This window comes from Chiloscyllium plagiosum, unplaced genomic scaffold (assembly GCF_037043375.1).
Source record: "Chiloscyllium plagiosum isolate Xiang-an unplaced genomic scaffold, Cpla_swu_hap1 HiC_scaffold_22, whole genome shotgun sequence".
NCBI lineage: Eukaryota > Metazoa > Chordata > Chondrichthyes > Orectolobiformes > Hemiscylliidae > Chiloscyllium > Chiloscyllium plagiosum.
The window spans coordinates 66,602,711-66,626,125 of NW_028270160.1; the positions used below are offsets into that span (position 1 = coordinate 66,602,711).

At 41.4% G+C, this 23,415-nt stretch overlaps 1 protein-coding gene across 3 annotated transcripts in view; it reads right to left on the reverse strand.

Moving 5' to 3' along the window:
• The window catches only part of supv3l1 (SUV3-like helicase), a 41,374-nt gene that overhangs the window by 16,709 nt on the left and 1,250 nt on the right, over nucleotides 1–23,415 (reverse strand). For 2 of the 3 annotated variants that reach the window (XM_043683144.2, XM_087999153.1), the window contains exons 2-9: nucleotides 22,573–22,650; nucleotides 21,515–21,622; nucleotides 17,635–17,749; nucleotides 14,120–14,288; nucleotides 11,967–12,078; nucleotides 9,875–9,952; nucleotides 9,041–9,132; nucleotides 5,972–6,152 (exon numbers count right to left, since the gene is read on the reverse strand). In XM_043683144.2, the coding sequence (XP_043539079.2) occupies nucleotides 5,972–6,152; nucleotides 9,041–9,132; nucleotides 9,875–9,952; nucleotides 11,967–12,078; nucleotides 14,120–14,288; nucleotides 17,635–17,749; nucleotides 21,515–21,622; nucleotides 22,573–22,650 (933 nt within the window). Of the gene's footprint in view, nucleotides 1–5,971; nucleotides 6,153–9,040; nucleotides 9,133–9,874; nucleotides 9,953–11,966; nucleotides 12,079–14,119; nucleotides 14,289–17,634; nucleotides 17,750–21,514; nucleotides 21,623–22,572; nucleotides 22,651–23,415 lie in introns of those variants that run through there. The other variant, XM_087999154.1, reaches the window with a different exon arrangement.

Genomic DNA, 23,415 nt, shown 5'->3' on the forward strand with positions numbered 1-23,415 from the left:
GTGCAAACTCCGCACAGTCAGTTGCCTGAGGCGGGAATTGAACCAGAGTCTCTGGCGCTGAGAGGCAGCAGTGCTAACCACTGTGCTGCTGTGGGCGGCACGGTGGCACAGTGGACTTGAAACATAAAAACTCTGCTTTCTCTGTTTTTGTTTCAGATTTTCAGCATCCATAATATTTTATTTACTATTTATTTTGATTCTGCTATCTGTTAACTAACTCTTGATCCATGCCAATATATATCCTCCCATCCTATTTGCTGTAATTTTCTGTTCTCAGTCCAATAAATGACTAGTGACACTCAGATAGATGCTTGGAAAAGAAACTAAATGCAAGTACAAAGAACATTCCAAGTAAAGAGTGCTGCATGCTCTCACACAGTCACCAACTCCTCCCTCATTCCCAATCTCTTCCCTCCGGTCACATCGGAAAGTTTCCCATTTTAATGTTCCAATCCCAGATAATCCTCACATGCCTCCTCCATCCTCAAAATCCAAAAATGACCCTCTCAGCATTACTGAGCCACTAAACCGTGATCCTCTCTCATTAGCAATACTATTTGCCTCCTACCTACCTGCTACCTTGAACTTTGTTTCCTACCATGTTCCTGTGGATTTTCGACTTTAAAGAAAATAATAAGAATATTATTACACAGTTAAATAAACATAAACATTATCAAGGCCAATGTTTTACTTTATCAATGAAAACATGATGCAAGATGAAACTGAGAACACAAGCAATTCTCCCAGAACTGCATATGATAAAGAATCTATTTGAGTTCGTGGTGGTAAATCAGCATTCCTGAAAAAAACTGTAATTATGTCGAATAAAACTGTATTGTGAGTCTTCATCAGTATTATGGGGATTACTTTACAACTTTGTTGTAAGAGTCTTTTTAATATATTTCTATGTTACATTTCACTTACACTACCTAACCCACTTGATTGGGCAGTTCCTAGGAGCAGGTTGATTCCACCTCTCAGTTCCATTTCCTTAACTGCACTAGGGCCAGACATCTACATGCATCACATGAGCCTCATTCCATCTCTCACCTAAATTTACAATGCTCTCAACTTATTTTTAAAAACCTATCATATTTGTATACATTCTTTTGCACAAGAAGAAACATTGTCTTTGTATCTCTTGTGTCAAATACTTTCTTAACTTAAGAACTCTAGTAGGTCTCCCTCAATCATTTTTTACTCTCATCTCGCACAGACTAAGGGATGAGGGAATCAATCTCAATGTCAATACATATACCTAAGCATTACTGGCATCAGCTTTGCAGATCTTCCTTGTGCCTTCTTCAGGAACTCATTTTCTTTTGAATAATAGTGACCAAAACTGTAAGCATTATTTCAAGTGCGGTCGAACTAATGTTCAATACATGTTTCATGCTTTGTTTTTTAATTCTATCTCTCTAGGAGTAAATCCTAATTTTTGGTTTAGTTGTACCAGAGGTTAGCAAGGCCATAAAACAGAAATCAACATTTGTACTCAGGAGATCCTTTTCTTCCTCTGCCGGATCTGAGAGTTTTACCTTCCAAGTAATAAATGACCACCGTGTTCTCCCGACCAAAACATTCACATTATAAAGGTCACTACTTTCACTTCATTCACTACTTCTGTGCCCATTCTGAATTTATTAATTTCCTCCTGGACCAAACGTAACAAATTAATACACAATGAATGGTAAAACCTTGAGAAACACAGGATCAGTAGGAATTCGGTTTGCATGTCCACCAGTCCTGTGGTATTAGGACACCTGTTAAGGCGGCAAATGGTATACTTGCCTTGATCAGGCAAGGCATAGATTTTAAGAGCAGGGAAGTTACGCTGGAACTGCATAAACATTGGTTAGACTACAGCTAGTGTGTAGTTCTGGAATCCACATTAAAGGAAAGATGAGACTGTACTGGAGAGGGTACAGAGGAGATTTATCAGGATTGTTGCCTGTAGTCTTAGCTACAAAGAGAGACTGGACAGACTTGGGCAGTTTTCTTTAGTGGATAGGAGCTTGAGAGGGGACATGATTGAGATGTATAAAATAATGGTTAAACAGGAAAAAAAGAACTTCTCCCCTTGATGGAGGGGGGCATAGCTTTAAAGAAAGAGGCAAGAGGTTGAGAGGTGGTGTGAAGGAACAACTTTTTCCATCTAGAGGATTGTGGGAATCTGGAACTCACTGCCTTTAAGGGTATTAGAGACAGAAACCTTCATAACATTTGAGTAATATTTAGATGTGCAATCTAGATGCCAAGGCATACAAGAAAATGGGATTAGAATAGTTAGGCGATTGGTTTCAATCAGCATGGACACAATTGGCCAAAGGGTCTTTTTCCATTCTGTACATTCCCATGACTTTTGATAACATTTATTTTATTGTGGCAGTTTGCTGCACTGAATTCAATGCAGTATTTCCTACTTTCAAAATTGCAGTCTTGACAGATGTTATAAATCCAAGTTATTCTAAGGAGGAAATGGAGACCATCACATATTCAGGCAGATGACAAATGGGTAAAAGGTGATCAAGTTGTATGACTGGTAAGTTATAGAAAGGAGGTGTTGCAGGTAGCACATGAATTACTAGTAGGTGGTCATCTAAGAGTAAGGAAAACTCAAGCCAAAGTACAAAAACATTTTTATTGTCCTGGACTGCATTAGGATGCAATTGAATTTTGCCAGACATGTCATAAATATCAGGTAATTGGAAAACCTCAGACAGTGATAAAACCAGCACACTTAGTACCCATTCCTGCATTTTGGGAACCTCACACAAGAGTCATATTTGATTGCATAGGATCCCTCTCAAAAATAAAATGTGGGAATCAGTATTTAATAACCATAATGGATGTGTTTACTAGATTTCCAGAGACCATTCCATTACACAGTATCATGACTAAAAGGATTGTAGAAGAGTTACTCAATTTCTTTTACTAGATACGGACTACCTCAGGAGTACAATTGGACCAAAGGTCAAATTTTACAATCAAAATTATTCAAGGGAGTTATGGATAGCTTAGAAAATAAACAATTCAAATTCACTGGGCCGGAAGCATTAAACAGTGACACCAAACTTTGAAGACCACGTCGAGGGCTTATAGTCAACACTATCCAGATGATTGGGAGAAAGGAATTGCATTTGTATTTTTTTGCAGTTAGGGATGCACCTGATGAGTCAACTAAATTCAGTCCATTTAAATTAGTTTTTGAGCATGAGATGAGAGTATTATTGAGATTAATTAAGAAGAAATTGGTGATTCAGAGTTATAGAGCACACATTTGACTGTACGTCAAATTTTAGGGAACAATTAAGTGGAAAGTTTAAGTAGAGAGGGTGAGTTGGTTAGACAGCATTTAAAAGTAGCACAGCATATGATGAAATAGGAAGCAGATAAGAAAGCAAAAATTTGCAATTTTGCTAGTGGTGATAGCGTTAGTGTTATTACCAGTGGTAAGTGAACCTTAGAAGGCAAGATTTCGGGGGCCTTATCAAATCAAAAGGAAATTGAATGAGTTGAACAACTTGATAAGAACACCAGATAAAATTAAATCTCAGTGTGTCATGTGAATATGCTGAAAAGATATTTTGATAGGGAAGGAAAGCAAAAGGGGAATATGTTACTGGTTACAACAGTGAAGAACCGAGTTCAGATGATTCTAAATTGGACATTCCTCAATGTAAATTGGACAATGAGAAAGTTCTCAAAAATTGGGATAAATTATTGAGTTACCTTCCAGAGGAAAACTAAAATGATCTGGAAGAGTTACTACAATTAAATGGTGAATAAGCTGGGAAGTACTAATCTGACTATGCATAATGTAGATATAAGAAATGCTGTTCCAATTAAGCAACATCCTTAGCGACGTAATCGTCTAACATTGGAAAGGTTCTAAAAGAGATTGAACGTATGCTCAAAGAAAATATAATCAAAGCGAGTTGCAGTGAATGGACCTCACCCATAGTAATGGTGCCAAAATCAAATTGTACCCAATAATTGTGTGTATTATCACGAGGAGAAAGTGAGGACTGCAGATGCTGGAGATCAGAGCTGAAAAATGTGTTGCTGGAAAAGCGCAGCATCCAAGGAGCAGGAGAATCGACGTTTCGGGCATAAGCCCTTCTTCAGAAATGAGGAGGGTGTGCCAAGCAGGCTAAGCTAAAAGGTAGGGAGGAGGGACTTGAGGGAGGGGCATGGGAATGCAATAGGTGGAAGGAGTTCATCCACTTTACTAACACCTTCCACCCCGACCTCAAATTTACCTGACCCGTCTCAGACTCCTCCCTTCCCTTCCTAGACCTCTCCATTTCTATCTCGGATGACCGACTCAACATGGACGTTTACTATAAGTTGACTGACTCCCACAGCTACCTAGATTACACCACCTCCCACCCTGCCCTCTGTAAAAACGCCATCCCATATTCCCAATTTCTTCACCTCCGCCGCATCTGCTCCCAGGAGGACCAATTCCAATACCGAACAACCCAAATGGCCTCCTTTTTCAAAGACCGCAATTTCCCCTCAGATGTGGTTGACGATGCTCTCCACCGCATCTCCTCCACTTCCTGCTCCTCCACCCTTGAATCCCACCCCTCCAATCGCCACCAGGACAGAACCCCACTGGTCCTCACCTACCACCCCACCAACCTCCAGATACATTTCCGCCACCTCCAAACAGACTCCACCACCAGGGATATATTTCCCTCCCCTCCCCTATCAGCGTTCCGCAAAGACCACTCCCTCCACGACTCCCTCGTCAGGTCCACACCCCCAACCAACCCAACCTCCACTCCCGGCACCTTCCCCTGCAACCGCAAGAAATGCAAAACTTGCGCCTACACCTCCCCCCCTTACTTCCCTCCAAGGCCCCAAGAGATCCTTCCATATCCATCACAAATTCACTTGCACCTCCACTCACATCATTTACTGCATCCGCTGCACCCGATGTGTCCTCCTATACATTGGAGAGACAGGCCGCCTACTTGCGGAACGTTTCAGAGAACACCTCTGGGACACCCACACAAACCAATCCAACCACCCCGTGGCTGAACACTTCAACTCCCCCTCCGCCAAGGACATACAGGTCCTTGGCCTCCTCCATCGTCAGACCATGGCAACACGACACCTGGAGGAAAAGCGCCTCATCTTCCGCCTAGGAACCCTCCAATCACAAGGGATGAATGCATTCTCATTTCCCCTCCCCCATCTTATCTCAGTCCCAACCCTCGGACTCAGCACCGCCTTCTTGACCTGCAATCTTCTTCCTGACCTCTCCGCCCCCACCCCCTCTCCGGCCTATCACCCTCACCTTAACCTCCTTCCACCTATCGCATTCCCAACGCCCCTCCCCCAAGTCCCTCCTCCCTACCTTTTATCTTAGCCTGCTTGGCACACCCTCCTCATTCCTGAAGAAAGGCTTATGCTCCTTTGATGCTGCCTGACCAGCTACACTTTTCCAGCAACACATTTTTCAGCTCTGTATTATCACGAAGTCAATGCAGTTACAAAATCTTATTGACATTCTATCCCATATTTGGAAGACTGCATTGAGAAGATGAGAAAAACAACTTATATTTCAAAGTTGGACTTGCTCATGCCGAATGGACTGCACAGTTTTAAAGTCATGCTATTTGATATGAAACATGTGCCAGCCACGTATAAACACTAATCAATAAAGTCATTTCAGGACAACCCAATTGTGGTGTATATAGACAATCTGTTGATTTTTAGTCACACATGGAAGGAATATATGTAGCATCTATCAGAATTGGTCAATCAACTTCAGGATGCGGGCTTGGTGATAAACCGAGCAAAGCGTGCGCTCGCAAAAGCCCAAGTCACGTTCCTGGGCCATGTCACTGAACATGGAGAAATGGTGCCAGTTGCTAAGTAACAGTGACTGTTATTTAGTATTCAAACACACAAGATATTAATACTTGGTAACATTACAAAAAGTTGAAAAGTTATTTACCAGGTGGAAGACTGCCATAAATCACTGCACATTCCAGTCCGCGAGTCTCAATTTGACGACTCAGTGAGTAGATGTCACTTTTACTGAAGCATACAATACAATCACCAGGGCGCAAGTTATCCAGTGACTCCAGTGCAGTATTCAGAACAGCCATGGGGGTTAGTCGCTCATAACTGACAACCTATTCAACAGAAAGCAGTTAGTTAGCTAGGAAAATTCTGTCTTTTGGAGAAACACTGCATAAGCAAAAGGTGCAGATAATAGCAAAATATAAACCAACAACCCCACCACCCCCACACCCATTTCACAACAGGAAAAGTGTACTCTGAGCAAAACTACTACAGTAAATGTTATATAGATGAGGGAATTACCCTAAGGTGTGGAAATAGGTCATTAGGTCCAACAAATCCATACTGACCTTCAAAATGCATCTCACCCAGACCAATTCCCCTACCCTATTACTCTATATTTCTCCAGACTAATGCATTTCGCCTCCACATCCCTGAACACTATTGGCAATGTAGCATTGTCAATTCATCTAATCTGCACAGCTTTAGACTGTAGGAAACCCATGCAGACACATGGAGAATGTGCAAATTTCACACAGATAGTCGCCTGAGGCTGGAATTGAACCCAGGTCCCTGGCGCTGTGAGGCAGCAGTGCTAACCACTAAGCCACCATATCGCCCATGTCATGTATCCTACTATGTACTATGCTGGTATGAATTTACAATACATTGCAGGAATAAAATGTTTTCAGTGAATAATCATAGACTCAACACACACTTTTCAGTTTGGTTATGGGATCAGTTTAAAAACATATAGAACATTGCAGAGCACTTCCCAAAGGCCAGACTGCAACAGTAGAGTGGGGTTGATACTGTGAAGCAATTTGAACACAGAAGACATTACAGCACCTTTTCACCTTTATGATCTGAATAGAACTGTTGCTGCAGAGCAGTCCGGTGATTCTGATCAAAAATGCTACCTCGCCCTGGACGGTGTTAAAATACTCAAATGTTGTAAATGTGTTAAGAGGAAATTATTCAGACTGCTGACTTGCATCCTATAGACAGTGGCTTTGCAGTGACAGGAGGTGGCTTACTTGCAAAAGAATTCTTAACAGCTGACCAATTCAATATAATATTTGTACCAGATGTATCAATTCAGTTTCTGGTCAATGGTAACCGTCAAAATGTTGATATTGGTGTGATTCAGTGATGGTCGTGCCTGTGAATGTCAAGGAATGAGGGCTAGATTCCCTCTTGTTGAAGATGGTCATTGCTTGGCACTTCTGTGGCATTAAATATGTTTTGCCACTTGTTAACACAAATCTTGATGTTACCAGTCATGCAAGCAAGCATAGACTGCTTCAAGATGTGCCAAATAGAGTTGAACTGTAAGCTATCAGCAAGTATCTCAACCTGACAATGACTGAAAGTCATTAACAAAGGAACTGAAGATGGTTGATCTCGGACACTATCCTGAAGAACCTCTTTGCTGATGTCTTTGTCACAGAGCTTATTAGCCTCAAACAACCATAACCATCTTTCTTTGTACTGGTGAAGAGCTGTCCCCCGATTTCCAAGGACTTCAATTTCCTTGAGCAGCTTGAATCAGTACCAGTCAAAAGTTATTTTGATGTCAAGGTCATTACTTTCTCCTCATATCTAGAGGCCAGTCCTTTGCTCATATAGGCTGTAGTAAAGTCTGGAGGTAAATAGCCCTGCCAGAAACTAAATCAAGCATCAGTGACCAGGTTACCACTAAGTACTACTTGACAACACTGTCAATGACATCTTTTATCATGATGCCAACGACTGAGTGTAATCAAGAATTGGTCAGGTTTTATTTATCGTCTTTTTTGTGTACAGGACATAACCTGTACAATTTTCCACATTGTCAGGTAGATACTGATGTCGTATTTGTCCTCGAACAGCTGTCTAAAGGCATGGCATGTTTAGCAGCACAAATCTTCAGTACTATTACTGTAATATTGTCAAGAGCCAGGGACTTTACAGTATCCATTCAGACATTTCTTTACATTGTGGTTCAGGAAAGATTTACAAGGATATTGCCAGGGTTGAAGGATTTGAACTATACAGACAGACTGAATAGGCTGGGCTGTTTTCCCAGAAGGCTGAGGGGTGACCTTATAGAGGCTTATAAAATCATGAGGGGCATGCATAGACAAGGTCTTTTCCCTGGTTTGGGGGAGTCCAGAACTAGAGGGCATAGGTTTAGGGTAAGAGGGGAAAGATTTAAAAGGGACACAAGGGCCAATGTTTTTATGCAGAGGGTGGTACATGTATCAGATGAGCTGCCAGAGGAAGTGGTGGAGGCTGGTACAATTACAACATTTAAACAGCCATCTGGATGGGTATATGAATAGGAAGGGTTTAGAGGGATATGGACAGAGTGCTGGCAAATGGGATGAGATTAATTTTGGGTATCTGATTGGCATGGACAAGTCGGACAAAAGGGTCTGTTTCCATGTTGTACATCTCTATGACTCTATGTGGAGTACTGACTGAATTAACTGAAGATAGGCATCTGTGATGCTGGGGACCTAACAAGGAAATGAGATTGGTTATTTACCAAGTATTACTGACTGAAGATGGCTCCAAATACTTCACAACCTTTATCTTTTGCACTAATGTTTTCCATAATTGGGAATGGGAATATTTGTGAAGCCAATTCTTGCACTGAATTGTTTAATTGTCCAGCACCATTTACGACTGGATGTGGCAGAGCTGCAGTTAGATTTTACCTGTTGGAAATGGCAATGGTTAGCTATCTAGCAGATGCTGCTTTTGCTATTTGACATTAAAGTAGACCTGTGTTATATCTTCATCGGGCTGATATCTGTTTTATGTATTCTGGTGCTGGTCCAAGCACATCCTCTTCATTGAACAAGTTGCTATCAGTATCTATGCTTGGAAGTAGTGCTACATATTTAACAATGATTCAGTATTCAGTTTTAATGCTTTCAACATCTAGACTGCCTGATGTTTTAAAGCCAAACCATATTTCTCCCTACGGCCTTTGCCCCAGAGATAGGACACACACCTCAACCTCTTCTCCGGTGTCAAACATCAACTCCATCACCAAGTTAATAGCTGCAGCTTCACCACAGATATGGATTTCTTCTGCACAAAGTCCTGCAGTGAAAGCAAGGTACATTGAAATAATGCACAAAACATTCTTTAGAGAAGGTACAGTATAGAGTTAAATACACAGTTAATTGCCCCTATTACTGTCCCCTTCAGCAGGCTGATCGATACAGATAAAAGCTCCCTCTAAATAGTTCGCATCAAACAGAGTCAGCCCCTACAGTATGGTTCAGATGCAGAGTAAAACTCCGTCTGTACAGTCTCTGCGTCTAGGATTCAGATCATTAGACTGTGTCTACTGATACCTCATGAATGAATCACACCAATATGAAAAGTGGTGGTCATAAAAGTGGCACAATTACTAAAGCGAGGAAGTGAGGTCAGATGCTTGGACATTACCTGTGTCTCTGGATTAATAGTCTATTGCTAATATCACTAGGCCACTGTTTCCCCTTGAGGGAGTTGGAAAGCAATAGTTATCCCACCTCCCATTACCCTTCCCCAATTGCCATCCTAGGAATTACGACTATGTAGTCCAGTCATAGAGGAAATGTCCAACAGAAAATTCAATTTCCTCCAATTCCTTTAATAGGGATTCCACAAGGTCTGACACATATCTCCTAACTGCACTGGCATAACAAACGTATGGCCAGCAGAAAATACTTGCCCTGGTTTCAAACAGCAGAATCCAATCCAATCCATTACACAGAGTTCAGGCTGAAGTTATTTGATAGGCTTCTGTAATAAATCCAGATGAAGTGTAACCTGAATTATGAACAGATACTCTTACCTAATAGTGCCCTAGTCCAGGCCCAGCCTCTGGAAGGATCTTTGATCATCTGGATTTCATCAATTACAGCAATTTCATCTGCAAAATATTGAGCACAACATGAATTCCCACCCACTCCTATTGTCCATTCTGCATGAATCGGTGACTAACAGCTCCCACCCCAACAAGAATGTCAGATTTAGGAGACAGAATAGGCTATTAGGCCTGCTCCACCATTCATCAAGAGCAAGGCTGATCTGGCCATGGTCTCATCTCAGTGTACCCCATAACCTTTAACTGTCTTATTTATCAAAACTCTAACTCAGCCTTGAATAGAGTTAATGACCCAACCTTCAGGTTCCTGGGGAAGAGAATTCTAAAAATGTCTGCATTCCTACAATGGGAAGGGAGGGGCGAGGCTGCCACCATAAGTTGAAAAATAAGATCTGAAGAGGAGATAGACAGTCTGCAAAAGGACGTGGACAGATTAAGAGAGTGGGCAAAGAATTAGGAAATGGAATAAAATGAGGGTAACCTTATCAATTTTGGTTGGAAGAACAGAAAATTTAAGAACATTCTATTTAAATAAAGAGAGAATACAGGATTCAACGGTAAAGTGGGATTTAGGAATTCATGAATCACAATATTGTCATGCAAATACGGCTAGTGATTATGAAAGCAAATGGAATGGTCATTTATTCCAAGGGGAATGAATATCAAAGCAGATAACTTTTACCACAGCTGTACAAAGCAATGGACAAACTGGAATGATTTTGGTCTCCTTATTTGAAAAAAAAACATAACTGCTTTAGAAGCAGTTCAGAGAAATTCTATGCGACTTATTCCTTGGATCGACAAGTGTAGCACTGGAAAAACACAGGTCAGACAGCATCCAAGGAGCAAGAGAATCAACCTTTGGGCATAAGCCCTTCATCTCCTCATTCCTTGGATGTAAGGTTAACCTATGAAGTTTGAACAGGTTAGGTCTATACGAATTAGAGTTTAGAGAAATAGGAGTTGATTTTATTGAAAAATATCAAAGCTCGAGGGAACTGAATGAGAATGCTTCCTCCAGTGGGGGAGACTAGAACTAGGAGATATAGTTTAAAAACAAGGTTTTCCTTTTTTTCAAGACAGTGATCAGAGAATTATTTTCTTCACAGAGTTGTCAATGTGCAGGTTTTCTTTCCTACAGAAGGAAGTGGAGGTTGGGTACTTATTCAAGATTGAGTTAGATACATTTTTGTTAGACGAGTTGAAGGATTAATGGGATGCAGACAGGAAAATGGAGCTAAGACCACAAACAGATCAGCCAAGATCTTCTTGAATGATGGAGCAGGCTTGAAAGGCCAAACAGTCCATTCCATCTCCTACGTCTTAAATTTCTACATAAAAAAAGTGTTACAGAAACCCAGCACGTCTGGTAGCATTTGTAATGAGTACAAGATACAGAGCTTTGTTTTAAGTTCGAGCAGAAGAGGTATATTGAACTTGAAACTTTAACTTTTTCTCTCACCAGTTTCTCCAGCACCGCTTTTATTTCCGATCTCCAGCATTTGCAGTAGTTTGCTTTTATCCTACGTCCAAACTATTCTTTCTCATTGCCTCATTCTCTTACCAGAAAAAGCTGACTATGAGACTCATGGAATACTCCAGAATCAAGTGGATCATCTAGTCTAATCCCACCCATGCTCTCACTTGCCATCTAACTTTTCAAAAGAGTCATTTTTTACATGAAGAGTTAATTTTATTTCTCTCTCACTGGATGATGCCAAAGCAGCTGAGTATTTCCAGCACTTTTTGCTTTTATTTCAGATTTCCAGTATTAGCAGTATTTTGTCTTTACTTCATTACTGAAGAATTATTATGTTGAAGCAGACAAACAAATACTCTCAGATATCATATCTGTTCAGGCCCTCTTTATCCAGTTCTAAAACAGATTTTCTGGTTACGATCACATTGGTATTAGCACAATCTTGTTGTGTGCAAAGAGGCTGCTGCACAAAATTTCAAAAGTGCTTCATTGGCTATAAGAAGATTTGGAACATTAATGTTACAAAAGACATTATACAAATGCAAATAATAGAGAGAGCAGGAAGAGGTGTGCACATACATGGTGTAGTTACACTGCACATTTCAATTGTACAAGCAACATGAGCTGATTGCCTCCCATCTGGATCCACAAAACTTCGCTCTTCCCCAGTCACCAAATCACATGGCACGCCCTACAAATAACCAAAGCAAAATAATCAAATATCTTGTAAAGTTATGCTGCATATCTAAAAACTGGGCCCTCTACTCTTCCATAATCAGAATCATAAAATCCCCACAGTGTGGAAGCAGGTCATTTGGCTAATTAAGTCCACACTAGAGCATCCTACCCAGCCCCACCCTACTATCCTAACCCTGTAAACCTGCATTTCCCATGACTAATCCACCTAGCCTATATATCCCTGGACACTGTCAGCAATTTAGCATGGCCAATCCACTAACCTGCACATCTTTGGACTTCGGCACATCCCTGACGATATCCAGTATACTGAACTGGCATACACAAAAAGGGCAAAGTTTTCAAGACTATATTGGAACTTGACCTACTCATTTTCAAACATCTCATTTCTTCAGTCTTTGCCACTTTTCGATTCTCTGCCTAAAACTGTAAAGAAAATGTCTTGTACTTTGAAGACTGTACAACATCCAAATGGTCACTGATAACTGGTTATGTGACAGTGAGAGGGATAGGCTGGTCCATTACCAAGATTTCACAACTGAGCTCGATGCTGACCTCAAGCAATGCCCACAACAAGGATGCACAGCAGGAATATAAGCTGCTCACTTCCTGAGTAAAGGACACGGTGGACTGTGAACTACCAGATGTTGTGGTAGTTCAACACCAGCTACCTCAGCAAACAGCATCAGATCATCTACGTGGTCAATCTCATATGGGATTATGTTCATTCATTCTAACAGATACTGGAAATTCTAGTTTTAGAAAAAAAAAGGAAAATGTAACCATTTTAGACGACTCCTGCAAGTGCTCTCCTCCATATACTGAATAATAACTCCTTACAGATTATTGAGGCACTGGATCAGGTGGACTTAAATCACTTAAACAAGACAGTGGGCACAGAGTTAGAGAAAGCACTCAGAAAATACACCAGCCTTGAACAAGGTTACGAATGAAGAACGTCCAAATAAACATCAGGGAAACAAGAGCAGAGGAAGCTGATCAGCATGCAGTCTCCATTTTAAATTCAGAGTTATATTTGTATGCAATACTTTTATATGGTTTATGGTTAAATAGTAAAATTTCACCTAACTTGGGAAGCCAGAAGTGCTGGGTGGATGATCCATCCTGGCATTTTCTGAAGTTTCCCAGCATCACAGATGTCAATCTTCAGCTAATTTGATTCAATCCATGTGGTAGCAAGAAAGAGCTGACAGCACAGATTTTTCCTGGGGCCGTGACAATATTCAAGCAACTATATGGAGGTCTGTGCTCTACAACTGGCCACAACCCTACCCAAACTGTGCTTGTACAGTTACAACACGGCACCTAACAATAATGTGGAAGATTGCCCAGATATGTTCTGTGCACAAAAAGCAGAACAAATCCAACTTGACCAATTAGCACCCCAGTTTTCTCTCACATGAGGTGACACTGACAGTTCTACTAAGTGTCATCTGTACAGGAGAACAGAAGGGACAAGTATGATTGCCCTTAACCTCAAGACAACTTATGACAGACTGTGGCATCAACGAGCCCTAGTAATGGGTCAAGGGAAATTGGGGAAATCTTACTAGTTGGAGCTGCTTAACCACGCATCTGCTCAGAAGGTCAGTGTACGCCAATCAGCTTGTTGCTACATCAGCCGCTGTGCACAGACCTTGGAGCAGATAAAGTAATTACAGCAAAAGTACGTCATCCCTGGCACAAAGGAAGGTGGTTGTGGCTATGAGTGGTCAATCATCTCACCTCTAGGAAATTACGTCGAATGGCATTATAATCACTGAATCCCCTGTTATCTTGAAAGCGAACTACAGCAACCGTACAAATACAGTGGCAACAAGAGCAGGCCAGAAAGTTTGGAATTCTGTGGTGAGTAACTCACCTCCTGACTCCTCAAAGCCTTCTTAACTGAAATTTGAAGGTACCTACATTGACTATAGAATGTTTAATAGATTCTCAATCCAATCAATTTAGAATCATAGAATCTTAGCTGTACAGCAAACAGTTTCAATGTAGAATTCTTCAAACATACTGACAGCATCATTGCTCTTTTGATAGATCTCATGTGCAAGCAGTTTCAAAGGACCACAATAGACTCCAGACTTGGCTGCCAAGAAGCTTTGAATGGCATGATGTGTTTTTCCGCTGTTCGTTGGCCCAGCATGAAAGATGATCTTTCTCTGAATTGCTCTAGCCTCAGGGTACCTTGGAGTAAATATACTTGAGTATTAGTAACATTGAGATGAGAGATGTGCATATTTCCCACGACCAAGAATCAGAGTACCATTCAACAAAATACCAACAAGCACACATTGAAACCTTATCACTACAAACATGTCACAATAAATAAGTGCTAGTTATCGCAAGCAATAGATATTAATAAATATCATTATCACAGTTATCATTGTGGTAAAATAATTTCACTGCATGAGTAATCCAGAGGCCCACTGGCTAATGCTTGAGGGACAAGGGTTCAAATCTCACCAAAGCAGCTGGCAGAATTTCAATACAAATCAATAAAAGCTGAAAGCTAATTTCAGTCATGGTGACGATGAAACTATCATGAAACCATGATTGCTGTAAAACCTATCTGATCCACTGATAACTTTTAGGGAATGAAATCTGCCTTCCTTATCCGGTCTGGCCTACATATAGTATCAGACCCACAGCAATGTGGTTGGCTCTTAACAGACCTCTGAAATGACCTTGCAAGTCACTCACTTAGGTATGATCAAAAATGCTGACCTTGCCAGTGATGCCAATATCCCATGAAAGAATAAAGACGTTTTTAAAAAAAGTCAACATTCTAAATACAACACCCCATAACATTCTTTAAAAAAATGTTAATTTGTTCTATCTGTTCCAACACTGACAATATTTTAAAAGTTCCAGGATCTGGATCAGCATCTTCACTAAAAGGTAAATAGCACCTCCCTTGGCCAACTCTACTTGTACCAGGAGAAAGTGAGGACTGCAGATGCTGGATATCAGAGTCACAAAGTGTGGTGCTGGAAAAGCACATCCTGTCAGGCAGCATCCAAGGAACAGGAGAATCAACGTTTTGAGCATAAGCTCATGTTCCTGATGAAGAGCTTATCTCGAAATGTCAACTGTGCTTTTCCAGCATCACACTTTGTGACTCTACTTGTGGACCAGGCCTCATTGAAATCCATCCCAGATATATTGCTTAGAGACAGAAACAGGAACAAAAACCACTTACTCTCATGGGCAGAGCTAACCGGAGAAATCCAGTCAGTCACCAAGTTTCACTGACCTTCCCCAATTCTGAATTCATGGATAAAAACAAAATAATGAAAATACTGGAAATCTGAAATAAATGTAGAAACTCTGCTGGTCTAGCTGCTTTTGTGGACACAAACATTTAACATTGAGTTTGGTGTAACTTTTCTTCAGAGCATTGAGTCATAGAGATGTACAGCATGGAAACAGACCCTTTGGTCCAACTCGTCCATGCCGACCAGATATCCAAACCCAATCTAGTCCCACCTGCCTGCACGTGGTCCGTATCCCTCCAAACCCTTCCTAGTCATATACCCATCTAGATGCCTTTTAAATGTTGCAATTGTACTAGCCTCCACCACTTCCTCTGGCAGCTTATGCCATATATGTACCATCCACTGCATAAAACAATTGCCCCTTAGGTCTCTATTATATCTTTCCCCTCTCACCCCAAACCTCTGTCATCTAGTTCTGAACTCCCCCACCCCAGGGAAAAGATTGTCTATTTATCCTATCCATGCCCCTTATGATCTTTATAAACCTCTATAAAGACATTCCTCAGTCTCTGATGCTACAGGGAAAACAGCCCCAGCCTATTCAACCTCTCTCTATAGCTCAAATCCTCCAATCCTGCCAACATCCTTGTAAATCTTTTCTGAACCCTTTCAAGCTTCACAACATTCTTCCAACAGGAAGGAGATTAGAACTGCGCACAATATTCCAAAACTGGCCTAACCCAGGTCATGTACAGCCGTAATATGATCTCCCAACTCCTACACTCAAATGTTCTGTCTAATAAAGGAAAGCATACCAAATGCCTTCTTCACTATCCTGTCTATTGCAACTCCACTTTCAAGGAACTATGGACCTGCATTCCAAGGTCTCTCTGTTCAGCAACACTGCCTAGGAGCTTATCATTAAGTGCATCAGTCCTGCTAAGATTCAACTTCTTTCTCTCCACATATGCTGCCAGATCTGCTGAATTTTGCCAGTCTTCCCTACTTGTTGCTAAATCCATGAAGTCAGTTAACAGCATAAAGAAATTGAACATAAAAAATTATATTTAGACACATTCGGGCATCAGGCACAAATTGTTCCTCCATATTGAGCTGGATCAGGTTACCAGGGGTGGTGGTGGTTTTGCCAGGACAGCGTATAGCTGGTGTGACTTTCATTCTGAACAAAACTATCAGCATTATAGGAAGCCATTCAGCCCAAGTTCATATCAGCTTCAGGTGTACGGTAGGTGTCCAGTCAGTCACATACTTCCCTCATTTCTGCTGGCCTGGAAAATCAATTTTCCTGAAGCTTCCACCAATTTCCTTTTGAAATGAATTTACAATTCAGTCATCCTGGCTATTACTGCCGAAAGTTACAGTTTTTGAATTCTTTCACGGGATGTGACTGGCACTAGGAAGGAAGTAATTGTCTAATTGCCCTTTGGAGTCAATGAGGTTATGACATACTTCCTTCCCTAAAGGAAGGAAGGACGTTTGATGACAATTGATGAGTTTCACAGTCACCATTACTGAGTTTGGCTTTTATTCTTTCAAAAGCTGCTAAAATATCATGGTCCCTGTAGATTACTTGCCGAGAGTGTAGTTCTGTAAAAACACAGCAGGTCACGCAGCATCCGAGGAGCAGAAGAGTCGATGTTTCGGGCAAAAGCCCTTCATCAGGAACATTCGGACTTTTGCCCGAAATATCGATTCTCCTGCTCCTCGGATGCTGCCTGACTTGCTGCGCTTTTCCAGCGCCACACTCTTGACTCTAATCTCCTTTGCAGTCCTCACTTTCATCCCTGTGGATTACTTGTCTCATGGTGCTAACTCTACATGACCTGAACTCTAACCACACCATTGTCTTCCTGTTGAACTGAGTTGGTTGATCTCATTGAGCCAGCATTGAGTTATTGTGGTTGGCTCTGGCAATTAAATCCTTCAAAAACACAATCTCCAGAAAATTCTGTTTGGGAGCAGGGCTTGAAAAGAAAAGCATGATGCCAGAGTTGAGAGATCAGAAATTGAATAATATTCTCTTTGATAGGTCTCTGTGACAGATGGCCTCTTTGTTACAATGCATGGTATCTTTAATACTGTGCATCTTATAACCAATATTCTTTCGGTGCAATTACGTTGCATATTTGTGGTACAAAACTGCTTGCTATACATTCTCACACATGGTAGGGAACTCTATTGTTGTTGACCTTACTGATTGAAAGCGTAAACTCTAACAACCATGTTAAACAAGGTTATGTGGAAGGAAATTATTGAAAAAATGATAAGGATTGAATTTGAGTGGATAATCTTACCAATTAGCCGGTAACCTCAGATCACTGATTTTGCGCAGATCCTCCATACAATCCAACATTGGGAACACTTGTTTGGCATGTCTCAGGAAATAAGGAAAGAGATCATCAACATGACCTGTGAACAACATTGCACCAACTTAAGACACATTTCTGGAAAAGAAACATCACTTTTCCTCAAATGAGGTTAAACAGCAGGACATGAAGCCTGTCCCAGATATTTAAACTTTCACTACAGAAGAAACATTTTGTTCTATTTTAAAATATCAATGTTGTGCTGCTGGGTTCCAATCCCAGGTTATCCACTCCACCAACGTGTCTGCACTTGTTGCTGTGGTGGGAGTGAGCTGTGTATTATAGCCAGTATACAGGCCTCGAGTTCAATTCGCACTTCCAAAGGAAAGTTGGGGATGGATGGATGGAGGAAAGGAGTCATGGCGACAACAATAGCACCGGTTTGGGGTGAAAGGGAGCAAATTGCGCTGGAAATTCTTGACTGGATACATCTGTTCAGAGAAACAGAGTTAAGGTTTCAAGTTGAATATGACTCCTCCTCAAAGCCATACGTGAGTCAAGTTCAACTCATTGCCCATGGAGAGAGAAAGACTGGGATGTTGCCAGATCTACTAAGTCTTTCCAGCATTCTTTTACTTCCAAATTTCCAGAGTCCACAGTATTTAGTAGTGTTTAACTGAGTAAACATAATACCAGTTGGAGCCATAGAAACACAGCACGAAAAAAAGACCCTTCAATCCAACTGCCCCTCAGGTCTTTTTAAATCGCTCTCTCCTACTTTAAAAATATGCTCCTTGTCTCGAAATTCCCCACCCTAAGGAAAATACACCTGTCATTCAGTTTATCTACTCAAGGCCCTACTTTTAATTGTACAAATCCTATTCTTATCTGTTTGACCAAAATGTAATACCTCACAGTCATCCAGATTAAACTCCATCTGCCACTCTTCAGCCCATTGAACCAACTGATCAAGATCTCTTCATACCTTTTGATAATCTTCTTTACTATCCACGAAACCACCAATTATGGTGTCATCCGCAAACTTACTAACCACGTCATCCATATTCTCACCTAAATCATCATATAAAATGACAGACAAAAGTGAATCCAGCACTGATCCCTGTGGAACACTGCTAGTCACAGGCCTTCAGTCCAAAAAACAACTCTCCACAATCACTCTGTCTGCTGCGGTTAAGCCAATTTTGTATCCCATTGGCAAGCTCACACTGAATTCCATATGGTCTAACTTTACTAATTAGTTTACCAAGTGGAACTTTGTCAAAAGGTGTTACTAAAGTCCAAATAAACAATGTCTACTGCTCTGCCCTCAATCTTCTTGGTTATTTCATCAAAAAACTCAATCAAGTCTGAGAGAGGGAATTTCTCTCACACAAAATCATGCTGACTCTCCCTAATCATTCCTTGTCTCTCCAAATGCATATAAACACTATTTTTCAGTGTCACCTCCAACAACTTAGCCACCACTGAAGTCAGGTTGACTGGTCTATAGTTCCTAGGCTTCTCCTTACATCCCTTCTTAAACAAAAACACAACATTAGCCAATTTCCAGTCATACGGCACTTCACCCATGGTTTAGATTATGCATATATTTTTGCAAGGGGCCCCACAATTTCTTCCCCAACCTCCCACAATATCCTGGGATACATTGGATCAGATTCCGGAGATTTGTCCACCGTTATATTTTCCAAGTCCACCTCCAGCACTTCCTCTTCTGTAATGCAAACTGTTTTTAAAATATCAATATTTATTTTCCTGGGTTCTTGAGCCTCCATTTCTTTCTCCACAGTAAAAACTGAAAATATTCATTTAATATTTTCCCATCTCCCGAGGTTCAACACAAAGACAAGCTCTTTGATCTTTAAGGGGCCCTACTCTCTCTCTACTTGTTCTCTTGCTCTTAATATGCTTGTAGAATCTCTTTGGATTATGGTCTTCTTTGCCAAGGCTATCACGTATCTTCTCTTTACCTTCCTGATCTCCCTATTAAGAATGCTCCTACAGTCTTTGTACTGTTCAAGGCATTCATTTGAGTCCAGTTGTCAAAATCTCTTTTCACTCTTGACTAGAACCTCAATAGCTTTACTCTTTCATTGCTCTCTAAGTCTACGAGCCTTACCTCTCTCTCTAATTGGAACATGACTCTGAACTCTTGTTATCATACTTTTGAAAGCCTCAAACTTTCCCTTTACCAATCAATCAATTTTTGAAAATTCTGGTCTCAAAATTTGCCTTACTCCAATTAAAAACATTAAATTTTGTGGAATGCTTAAGTGTTCTATATCTATTTTAAAACAAATAGAATTATGATCACAAGACCCAAAGTGTTCCCCTACTATCACTTGCCCTGTATTATTACCAATGAGGTTAAGTTTTGCTCCTTCTCTGGTAGGGACATTTTCATATTGACGACGAAAATTTTATTGAACATATTTACAAATTCTCCACTATCCAAAACTTTAAACACATCCCAGTCAGAGTTTGGGAAATTAAAATCACAATCTTATGATTACAATCTTATTATTCTACACATATCTGAGATATCTCTACATATTTATTCTTAAATTTCTGACTATTGAAGGGTCAATCCAATAGTCAGGGTACAATTGAAGGGTACAATCCAATCAAGTCGATCGTTCCCATATATTTTCATTGGACCATTTTTCGAAAGTATCTTCTCTAGTTACAGCAGTAACGTTTTCCTTAATCAAAAACGCCACTTCCCCTCCTCTTTTGCCTCTATTTCTACCCTTCTATCCTTGCATTGCAACAAAAACTTCCAGCTCGGCGAACAGAACCACAATAGCATTGTAACATAATCCACATGGATTCAGAATTGGTTTGACAACAGCAGGAGAGGGTAGTAGTGGAAAAATGTTTTCAGGCTGGAGATCCATGACTAGTGGTGTTCCATAGGAATCCACAATGGGATCTCAGCTGTTTGTGGTATATGTAAATGACTTGGATTAAAATGGAGATGGGTGAGTTAGCAAGTTGCAGACAAAACAAAAATTGGAGGAGTGGTGGAAAGTGTAGAAGATCATCAAAAGGATACAGTGGGATATAAAGTAGTTGTATATATCAGCAGAGAAATAGCAGATGGAGTTTAACCTGGGCAAGTGTGAGGTGCTCACTTTGGGAGATTGCTTGTTAAGGAAAAGCATACAGTTAATGGCAGAACTCTGAACAGCAATGATGCATAGAAGGATCTTGGGTTCAAGTCCACCACTCCCTGAAAGTGGCCACACTTAGGATGGTAAAGAAGGCATATGGTACGCTTGCCTTTATTGGATGGGGAATTGAGTACAGTCAGAATGTAACGGAGCAGATTTATGTGACTTTAGTTAGGCCTCACCTCGGGTATTATGTCCAATTCTGGTCGCTGTATTAGATGAAAGGATGTGGAAGATTTGGAGAGGATGCAGAAGAGGTATACCACAATGCTGCCTGGATTAGAGGATATGAGCTACGAGGAGAGACTAGAAAAACTCAGGTTGTTTTCTCTTGAGCGACAGAGGCTGAGGGGAGACTTGATAGAAGTTTGTAAATTATGAATGGATAGATTGGGTTCATGGTCAAAATCTTGGTAGGAGTCTGGAACACACTGCCATGGGTGGTTGTGGAGGCTGATATGATAAGGGCATTCAAGGGACTTTTAGATAAGCACATGAATACGCAAGGAATGGAGGAAGTGGACCAAGGGCAGGCACAAAATCATGGGCTGTACAATTCAATGTTATAACGACTGTATACAGTCACTTCTTTCAGTACCACGTGTACTATCACTTGTTCTGGGGCAATGAAACTTATCCATGTAGTGTATCGAGAACAGGGTTAGTACAGTTCTTACCTGCACCACAGCAGATATCATTCAGGATGATGTGTAAATCCACATTCAGAGATTCAGCTTCCATCACATACTTTCGAAAACTAATGAAAGCCTGGTGGAAAAGCCGAGCTGTGCAGAATACAAATGTTTAGAGAAAAATTGAGAAAAATCTGCGTTCAATAGAAAAGACTAATGATGTGAGAGTTTCCTTCTCCAACACACTCATTCCCATCTCCTCAGCTGTAGTTACACTGTTTCCAGATTTCAGCCTCACTATCCTGCACAGGCAGACCTACATATCTGTCAAGAAATGCACAGCAGGTCAGGCAGCATCTGAGGAGCAGGAAAATCCATATTTCCGGCAGGAGCCCTTCATAAGGAATGAAGCTGGATGCATCAGGGGTGGAGAGATAAATGGGAGGGAGTGAGGCTGGGGATAAGGTAGCTAAGAGTGCAACAGGTGGATGGAGGAAGGGGTAAAGGTGATAGGTCAGAGAGCAGGGTGGAGGGATAGGTGGAAAGGAAGATTGACAGATGGGACAGGTCATGAGGATGGTACTGAGCTGGCAGGTTGGGACTGGGGTAAGGTGGTGGGGGGGGGAGAATGAGGAAACTGGTGAAGTCCACATTAATGCCCTGGGGTTGAAGGGATATGGTATACTTGCCTTTATTTGTTGGGGACTTGAGTACAGAGTCAGTCATGAAGACATTTATTTTCTTACTCCCTCACACCACAATAAATTACTCTAAATAGAAAACAGAGCTAGAAGTTCACCATTTGCGATTAGGACAATGGATCTTCTGTGAGCAGACCATAATCCTATCAGCCCACAGAGGTGATAGACAGAAACACAGAATGGACCTTTTCAACACGAACATAGTGAAAACGAACAGCAGACACAGAGAATAGACTACGGACACAATGACAACTGACCAGCACCTTGTGAGCACAGACTGAAGCAACTGACCAGCACACCTGACCAGTTCCCCGTGAACACAGATACAGAAATAATTGACCACATGTTTGAGTCTGAACGATGCAGTTACTGTCAGAAAGGGTCCACACAGATTTTACTTACCATCAAGGCCACTCTCACTGCCCAGTCTCTGCATCTCCTTCCGTTTGTAGAATTTATTCAACACTTTGAGTGCCTCACCTACCAAAAATACAAATCAAATGCTGACAAACAAGGAACAAATCTGTGCTTTATTCCAGAACTTTTTCTGTTCCTCTGCCATCCCAAACACCTTGTACTGCCTACCCTCCACAGACCTCTTGCCCCCCCACCTCCTCTCCTGCGCCCTTCTCCCTTGCACACCCCCGTCCCTTGCTCCCTCTCCACCTCCTTTGTTTCCTTCACCTCACACCTCCCTCGCCACCTTCTCCCCAGCAGTTGACTGCCCTCCTCAAGCAGGAGACTCAGAACTGCAGCAGCAGTTGCCTTTTGTCTCAGAAAAATTCAACGGGCTCTCTCTGAGTGGTCGTGATAAAGCCAGGGGAGGGACCATGGTGTCCAGCAGTCATTGAAGCACCAGCTGGTTTGAGACCAGCACTCAGGCCCTGTAAGACAACATTTGGAGGAATTCTGTCCAGTGTCTTAAGCGAGTGGTCATCTTGGTTTCCACGTTTTGCCAATTCGCTGGCCAGGATTTCTCAGCAAGGCAAAGATAGACTCCCAGGCACAGGTGGTACTCCATGTGATGCACTGGAGCTCATCCTGCAGGGTTCTGGCACTGACTGACCAGAAATCCCCAACATTTACCCCAGTTGATCCTTGCAGGAATCGCTGCGGAGTAGACCTCCTGGGAACTCCTTCCTATCGGAGAGATGTTGTGATACTTGAAAGGGTTTAGAAAAGATATACAAGGATGTTGTCAGGGTTGGAGGATTTCAGCTATAGGAAGAGGTTGAACAGGCTGGG